The sequence below is a fragment of the Triticum dicoccoides genome, chromosome 7A (assembly GCF_002162155.2).
Source record: "Triticum dicoccoides isolate Atlit2015 ecotype Zavitan chromosome 7A, WEW_v2.0, whole genome shotgun sequence".
Taxonomy (NCBI): Eukaryota; Viridiplantae; Streptophyta; class Magnoliopsida; order Poales; family Poaceae; genus Triticum; species Triticum dicoccoides.
The window spans coordinates 476,372,850-476,381,831 of NC_041392.1; the positions used below are offsets into that span (position 1 = coordinate 476,372,850).

Genomic DNA, 8,982 nt, shown 5'->3' on the forward strand with positions numbered 1-8,982 from the left:
CGAGAGTTGGACGTTTACACCATTTTATGAGAGATTAGTCTAGTGAGTATGTAGGTGTTGGTGTTGGAGTGGCTAACGGAATGTTCGCATCCTTATTTACCTTCTTGTAAATACTTTACTCTCTTTTATATAAAAATATGGTACGCTATTGACGTGAAAAAAAAGTTTTCGCCGAAAGTCCCGCTGGATACGCGCGCGAGCGTCCTGCGTCCCGGCGCGCGTGAAGGGCTGACGGTTCCGTCCTCTCTCTGACTGACCCTCTCTAGGTCAGCAATGCCGGAAGCCGCCACTCAAGAGGGAGAGGCGTCGGGGTCCGGATCAACTCGCGTGCTCCGCCGCAGCCAGAGGTTCACGGCTGCAGCAAGTTCCACGGCGACGACCCGGTCGATGGCCCTGGTGCGTGCGCGGCAGTCCCCGGGGTCCCAATCTCCACAGGAACCATCCGCGCGATCCAATACAAGGAAGAGAAAGAAGGGGCCGGCTGCCAACCAGAAACCGAAGAAACGGGAGGAGCAGGAGGAGGAGGTCTCATCCGCAGACAGCTCCCCAATTCGCGAGCCACATATCCCGGATGAGATGTATCGACTTGATGATCTGGATACGTCCAAAGTCATTCAGAAGGCACTAGGAGATCATTTGGACAAAATAGGTATGCCATCCAAGTCGTCTCGATTACTTTCCATGGTTTCACCACCAGTGAGAAAAGTTATCAATTCCACTTCCGAACGAAGTATTGTGTTCGGCATATGAGTGTTTACTTCTGTGTACTGATTTTCTTGTAGCTCGCCATATGGGATTGCCTACTCTGAATGTGCACATGTGCAGAGCTTCCATGTGCGTTCTTGATGACCCAAATCTGGTTCCTGATCGTGAATCTTCAAGAAAGGCGGTGCTTAATGCTGCTCGCTCTGTTCTCGGGTTTTCGTCCTTTGTTGGTACAAATAATAATGATATCATATCTGTTTATTTAGGAGCATTGTGAAATTATGTTGTTCACTGCTGATATTCCAATGAATTTGTAGGTGGTAAGCCACTAGCACGATGCTGTGGTTTCTGGGTTGATTGGGATGAGAAGACCAAAATTGGCACTGCTTTGACAACTTCAAGTCTCATTTGTACTAAGTCTGCATCTATGGACAGTTGGTTAGGGCAAGAAGAGTATGATACTCATGCCTAAGCATGAGTAGAATTGATGAGTTCTATCCATTTGCTATGCCTATAGCTAGTCCCGCTGTACCTCTAGTTGATTCCAATTCAAAATACCTCTTTATACTTGTGGTTGTGATATACTAGTTGCAAACTAGACATTTTATGTTGTAATTTTAGAAAAAAAAGTTGAAATCTTGCATTCTGCACCTGCTGTAGGTTCTTGTTCACATGCAGGGTGGCGCCACTGAAAAGGCCACCCTGCAGTACCATCAGAAGCACTATGATTTGGCCTTCTTCAGTGTTAGAATGGATCGGCCCGTTCATATACTTTCTTTCAATGATGGTGTGAAGCGTTCTGACCAAGTTTTTGAGCTTGGAAGAGATGAAAAGTCGTTTCTAAGGATAAGCCATGGTGTGGTGAAAATCTTGAATCCAAACCTGCTTGAACGGTATCACTATATGCATGTTCACAGTGCAGATCCACACCCCGATGTACAAACTGTTATCTTATCTCGAGACTGAATTGTACATTTGCTATTCTGGACAATGTATTTTATTGCGTATTTTGCAAATTATTGCTATTATGTCTTCTTGATTTCAATGCATTTTCTAGTATGGCATAGGAGGGCCACTCATTGACTTTGGTGGAAAAATCATGGGAATGGTCAATGGCAATACAAGCGGGTCTTTTATACCGTCTTCCATTTTAGTCAAGTGCTTGCATTTGTGGAGAAAATTTGGGTATGTTCTTGTTTACTTCTGTTTTTAGTGCCACTAAGAAGGCGTTTACCATCATTATGTCCCCTTCGTAAAGAAGATCTTCTCTAGTAAGGATTGAATGAAACACCTTATTGATGTTTGTGATCTATAGCAAGTGGATTTCATCAAATCTGTGCAGATTCTGGCCTTGTCTAGATCAATCCCAAGTTGCACAAACTTGGTTCTTCGTCTATTACTCTTTAGATCGAGTTGTTTCACTTTGGTGTCCTTCTGTTAGTTAAATTTCTTTCATATGGTGTAGCTTTACAGATCAACATGATCATATGATCAGGGAAGACAAAATTTGTCTAATCAAAATATTTGGTCTAGCATGCTTTTAAAAATATCTTGTCTTGCATTGGAGTTTTTATGATATTAGTAAATGCGCACGTGCAATGCACGCTGGTATTTGGGAGTAAATTAATTGTGTGTTGATATTAGGTAGGATATCAAGTACGTGTTAATTATATTAATAGCACAAATATTATTACTTTGGTACTATATTAATTGTACGCTAAACATGTTGAGCGCTCACCATTGGAGCAATCTAGGTCGTTGGATTGACACGATTTGATGGCCGAGATTAGTTGGATCTGCCTCTTTAGGTCTTTTTATATTGGTATATAGAGGATAAAGTATAGTTTGGTTTAATTGACATGATTCATTTTAGAAGGGTTGCTGCTTATGCTTCCTCAGTTATTAATGTATATCGGATGACTTGTTGATACAGGTGCATCCCTCGGCCCCAGCTTGGTATGAAATTTTGGTCAATCAAGTTTGTAGACATTGCTCTTGCTGAGAATATATTGTGCAAGTGTAATATTGATGATGGCCTTATTGTAAAAGAGGTATCTCTCTCCCTCTCTTTCTCTATAGATCAAAATATAGCCACACCAAACTAGGAGTGTATAATTGCTAATTTTATGCTCCAGCCAGACTGCATGAGCCACTCCCGGGAGAACCAACTGACTACACAACCCGCAACCCACACATATATGCTTTTGATAGTAAAAATGCTCTATACTATTGTTAATCTTGGAAAGCTTGGTGTTTTAATGTGATTCACGCGATTGTAAGTGGTAAGATGTGCATGCAAATAGCCTGTATAGTGTTTTTTTCAGTGCAATTATGCGAGTGTTTGTCGTAAACTAAATAATGTGGTTATTTATTTGAACTCAGTTGTGTACTCATCTGTTGGTTGAAGTTTTAGTACTTGTCATGTTAGGTTGTACTCCCTCCATCCCATAATATAAGAGCGTTTTTGACACTACACTAGTGTCAAAAACGCTCTTATATTATGGGACGGAGGGAGTAATATATAGCGGAGTATCTAGTAAATGTAGCAAAGTACTAAAGTTGGTATGTGATGAAGTAACACTGGAGCATCTAGTAATGCACTCCTAGTAAGTTTGTAGTAAAACCATATGTACAAGTCATCTATGCGCACAATTGTATTTTTTGCTAGATGGTAAATGGATTTGGTACTGATATGCTTAGCAGGTACCTTTGCTAACCCAGTTTTACTACTTCAATTCATCATTTACCTCGTCTTCATATTAGAGCAGAGGCAAAAAAATTACCATGTGATCTCTAGGATTTACTATGCATTGTACAGCATAGTTTAGTACATGTTTTATGGTTGAGTAGGAGACTGGGAAACCAGGTACACAAGTGTTGGGCTCATTTGGATTTATGTTTGATCCTCTATTATACGTCACTGTACATCTTTACTAGTAGGACTTCTGCTATTACTACATCTCTGTGCATCTTTACTACTAGGACTTCAGTTTTTACGCATGATTTGGACAGAGAAGTCAGGAATGCGGGGAGTTGTTGTTCTGATCGAGCGTGCACTGTGGCTGCATGCATGTTTATATTGCTCATTTCTAGATTTATGTTCCTTTCTTGAGTGTTTATGATATCTGCATTTTGAGTGGTTATTGTGACTCTTAGGTGTCATATGGATCTCCTGCTGAGAAACTTGGAATACTGGTCGGTGACGTCATTAATTGTTTCAATGGAGAACGCATCTCTACAACAGTTGAGGTAGATGCACTGTTGATATGTTTGAAGTAATACAAAAGTAAGACACTTATGTTAAATTCTATTGCTTTATGCTATTAACTTACATAAGTATTGCTGCTGTTGTCAGTTGGAGAATATGTTGCTAAGCAAATGCGAGGATGAAAATAATAGCCTTAATTCTGAAGTCAATGTCAAAGTAAGTTTTTTCTATGATTTTCTTTATGCATATTATTCATGCCTTTATATGGGAATAATATTAGCAAAATTTTGACACTGATAAATATATGATGTTACCTTTTTAGCTTGATGTGTTTCACATACGCAAGTCTCGCTGGAGTGACAGAACATTAACTGTAAAAGTGTCTGATGACAATGAAGTTGTTGCAACAGGAGGTATGTATCCTTTGCCAATCTATTCTATCTAAGGATCTACATTATTTCGTTTTGTAAATGGTTATTCACACATTTGCCACTGTGCCATAGTTTTTTTCATGCATTTGCTATTAGTTTCTCTCACCTTCCTCTGATTTTGCCACCGTGCCATTGGTCGGCACTAGTTAGACTCTGCTGGGCACTATGTATTAGCTGGGTAACGGAAGCATTGAGTATTTTGGGCTATTGAAGATGTGAGAATTTACCAAGTATTTACAGTAGACATGCAGACTTAAAGCTCTTGCATGTCAGGTTGTGCTACTCTTGCAGAAAGATCTTCAAAATGCAATTTTAGTGCAAGTAGTAAGATCTTAGACCTCAGAGAAATGGTAGAAATTTCTCTGATGTATTACTCTACAAAAAGGTAGGCCCCAAGCATAGCTATCACACAAAATTACTAAGTGCAGCTATCAAACAGAGAAAAGTAAGCAAGCATTAGGCTGCATACATGCTACATTGAAGGTTCAAGGCTGCACACAGCATTACAAGCAATACACAAGTTCTTACTTCCAAAAGCATCAGGACTGCATACATGTCACACGTGTTCTTCAAAAGCTCCTGGATTGCATACTCACTAATTTCAGAAGCAGCAGGACTGCATACTTGCCATTACAAGTCTGAAACCAAAATTTACATGGCAATAGTACCTGTCGCAGCTTCTGTAGCAATCTGATCATGTGGTGATGTTTGTGCCTGGTTTTAGTGCAGCATTTTTGCTACTTCAAATCACAGATCTTTTCCTTTGACCTTTTGCCACCACTTTCTTACCAGTCTTCCTGGATGTGCGTCGGACCATCAGTTTTACAAATAAAAAGAAAAGCATTAGTCTCCTGTAGCTAAAGAGATTCATCTGTTTTATAGAATTAATCAATAGCTAAATAAATGCATTAGTTTTACATAAGAACAATACAACAACAACAACAAAGCCTTTAGTCCCAAACAAGTTGGGGTAGGCTAGAGGTGATACCCATAAGATCTCGCAACCAACTCATGGCTCTGGCACATGGATAGCAAGCTTCCACGCACCCCTGTCCATAGCTAGCTCTTTGTCGATACTCCAATCCTTCAGGTCTCTCTTAACGGACTCCTCCCATGTCAAAATCGGTCGACCCCGCCCTCTCTTGACATTCTCCGCACGCTTTAGCCGTCCGCTATGCACTGGAGCTTCTGGAGGCCTGCGCTGAATATGCCCAAACCATCTCAAACGATGTTGGACAAGCTTCTCCTCAATTGGTGCTACCCCAACTCTATCTCGTATATCATCATTCCGGACTCGATCCTTCCTCGTGTGGCCACACATCCATCTCAACATACGCATCTCCGCCACACCTAACTGTTGAACATGTCGCCTTTTAGTCGGCCAACACTCCGCGCCATACAACATTGCGGGTCAAACCGCCGTCCTGTAGAACTTGCCTTTTAGCTTTTGTGGCACTCTCTTGTCACAGAGAATGCCAGAAGCTTGGCGCCACTTCATCCATCCGGCTTTGATTCGATGGTTCACATCTTCATCAATACCCCCATCCTCCTGCAACATTGACCCCAAATACCGAAAGGTGTCCTTCCGAGGTACCACCTGGCCATCAAGGCTAACCTCCTCCTCCTCACAGCTAGTAGTACTGAAACCGCACATCATGTACTCGGTTTTAGTTCTACTAAGCCTAAACCCTTTCGATTCCAAGGTTTGTCTCCATAACTCTAACTTTCTATTTACCCCCGTCCGACTATCGTCAACTAGCACCACATCATCCGCAAAGAGCATACACCATGGGATATCTCCTTGTATACCCCTTGTGACCTCATCCATCACCAATGCAAAAAGATAAGGGCTCAAAGCTGACCCCTGATGCAGTCCTATCTTAATCGGGAAGTCATCGGTGTCGACATCACTTGTTCGAACACTTGTCACAACATTATTGTACATGTCCTTGATGAGGGTAATGTACTTTGCTGGGACTTTGTGTTTCTCCAAGGCCCACCACATGACATTCCGCGGTATCTTATCATAGGCCTTCTCCAAGTCAATGAACACCATATGCAAGTCCTTCTTATGCTCCCTATATCTCTCCATAAGTTGTCGTACCAAGAAAATGGCTTCCATGGTCGACCTCCCAGGCATGAAACCACACTGATTTTTGGTCACGCTTGTCATTCTTCTTAAGCGGTGCTCAATGACTATCTCCCATAGCTTCATTGTATGGCTCATCAGCTTAATTCCACGGTAATTAGTACAACTCTGAACATCCCCCTTGTTCTTGAAGATTGGTACTAATATACTCCGTCTCCATTCTTCTGGCATCTTGTTTTACATAAGAACAATAGTTTTACAAAATCTAAAGAAACGCGTTAGGCGAGGAAGAGTACCGAACAGTGCTTATACTAATAGAGGGACCAGTCTGTTCATCTTCTGAAAATTCTTGGTCAACTTACTGTTTGCAATTCTTCTGTATCTGGCCAAGTTGTCCACAGCATTTGCATTTCCTCTTTCTAGGCCCAACCTTGCATCCATTTCATTCAAAGCCTGGATTATATTCTTTGTTGGTCTCCTAGGAGGCCTTTTTGGTAAAGGGCATCCCGGTGCACGTAGCTCCTGCTTGCGCATGGTCCGGGGAAGGGTCCAACCACTTTGGGTTTTCTGTATGCAGACTTTCCCTGCATTTCTGCAAGAGGCTGTTTCTAGGACTCGAACCCATGAACTTATGGTGACAAAGCAACAGCTTTACCGTTGCGCCAAGGCTCCCCTTCAGGAGGCCTCTTTAGCAGAGGAGGATACGTTTGACATGTTGATATTTCCATAGCATTGCACCTATGCTGTTTGCATAAGCGGCTTATACTTCAACTTCGCTTACTGGTTCCCTAAGTGAAATGATGACAAAAATAGCATGGACACAAGGAAGGCCTTTGCACAGCCTACAGCTACATGCTCTCTTCTCAGTGTCAACTGGACGCTTCCATTCCATTCCATCCCATCTTTCTCTCTTGCATATACTTCTGCCTCTGAACTTTTGCTTCTGACCAGTCTTATCTTTTAGACATCTAGTTCTTTGATTAAGGTTCTGCATGATAGTTGTGAGAACTTAGTGACTTCTTTTTGTTGCAATTCTTTTGTCTAAGATCAGTTATCTGCATTAATTGTGGCCTAATGGTATCCAACAAATCGACAATGGGCATGGCTTTTACTTTGTGATCTTGCTGTTGAAGGAATCTGCTAGATTGTTATCTGACATAATCAACTTTGTGGACTTCATTGAACTTGCTTCTAGACCATAATTGGGTGGCGTTCATCCTTGTATTTCTGCACTTTAGGTTTTGCATGGATTTTCTCTATGTAGGCAGCATGCTTCATAGGGAGGTAGGTATGTGCAGTAGGCCACAAATTGTCATAGAATTTAAAGACCCTTTGAACTTCTTCAGAAAATTGGCAGCCAGCTGCCTTATGCTCTCTATGCTCCACTCGCTAAAAGATGCAACCCACTGCACTCTCCCGTCCCTTGCATGCATCTGTGTGATTGACCAGACCAGCTGGATGGCCAGTGACTTGTTTTAGTCTCCCCATGAAGGCATAAATCCAGTCCAGGTGTCAGTGGATTCTGCATCCATAACTCCATAGGCTACCGGGTACAACCAATTTTGGCCATCAATACCACAAGCAGCTGCCAATTGTCCTCCGAACTTGCTTGTTAGAGCAGTTGAATCTACAGCCAAGTATGGCCGGCACCCCTCTAAGAAACCCATCCAACATGGCTTGACTGATGCAAACCCTTTGTTGAAGCACATTTTCAATTTGATTTCTTCATAATCAATATCAACAAACACTCGTTGGTGATACCATCTTTAAATCTGACTTAAATGTGCATACCAATTACCAAGTGGAAACTATCTTTCCCTTGCCCTTGTAAGTGTCATCTCCTTGCATTAAATGTTCTATGATGTGGAACTTTGATATGGCACTACTCTTGAAGTTTCTTCTGCAAATCTCTAGCACCAAGTGAAAAGTCTTTTTCTAACTAGTCCAGCATTGTAGCAACCCATGTTCTTGTAGCTGGCGTCAGCCTCTCACTTCTTTGAGCACGCCAGCAAGTATGATGACTGGGATAGGAGACAGAAATTATTAACACATGTAATCCACACATTATACATGAAGACCAACTATAAAACGTTATACTTAAAAAAGTTAAACCATCTTTCATATAAGTTGCATGCAGTTTCCATCCACAATAAACTCGTAGCAGAGGTGGATCACCTTTTTCGGTTCCATATCCATATTCTTTTTTATCGCAAAGGTTGCAAGTGCATTCTGAATTCAAACAAGGATAATTTGTCTCCTCCACAATTGGAGGATTATCTTTGTCATAGGACACTATTATTAGCCTGTCATCATCATCAGCAGCATCTCTGCAAGTCATTTCTGTATCCTCCGTAACAGTCAGCATATCAGGGCAGCACATAGTCCCCAGGCTCATCTATGTACCGTGTTTCACCACTAACAGTCTTAACACCAATGGCGGAGCTATGTTGGGGCCAGGGGGGGCCGCTGCCCCCCCCAGCCTTTGATCCATTCCTAAAGAAAAAATATTTAGGGAGGTTTAGATTAGACTTCTGTTAGCATTTGGCCCT

At 41.8% G+C, this 8,982-nt stretch overlaps 1 protein-coding gene across 1 annotated transcript in view; it reads left to right on the forward strand.

Moving 5' to 3' along the window:
- Window positions 1-209: 209 nt before the first annotated feature.
- The window catches only part of LOC119333555, a 10,738-nt gene continuing 1,965 nt past the window's right edge, over window positions 210-8,982 (forward strand). The window contains exons 1-9 of the mRNA XM_037606413.1: window positions 210-649; window positions 783-935; window positions 1,023-1,171; window positions 1,366-1,641; window positions 1,763-1,890; window positions 2,639-2,756; window positions 3,862-3,954; window positions 4,061-4,129; window positions 4,236-4,326. Coding sequence (XP_037462310.1) covers window positions 274-649; window positions 783-935; window positions 1,023-1,171; window positions 1,366-1,641; window positions 1,763-1,890; window positions 2,639-2,756; window positions 3,862-3,954; window positions 4,061-4,129; window positions 4,236-4,326 — 1,453 coding nt within the window. The 5' untranslated portion in view covers window positions 210-273. The remainder of the gene's footprint in view (window positions 650-782; window positions 936-1,022; window positions 1,172-1,365; window positions 1,642-1,762; window positions 1,891-2,638; window positions 2,757-3,861; window positions 3,955-4,060; window positions 4,130-4,235; window positions 4,327-8,982) is intronic.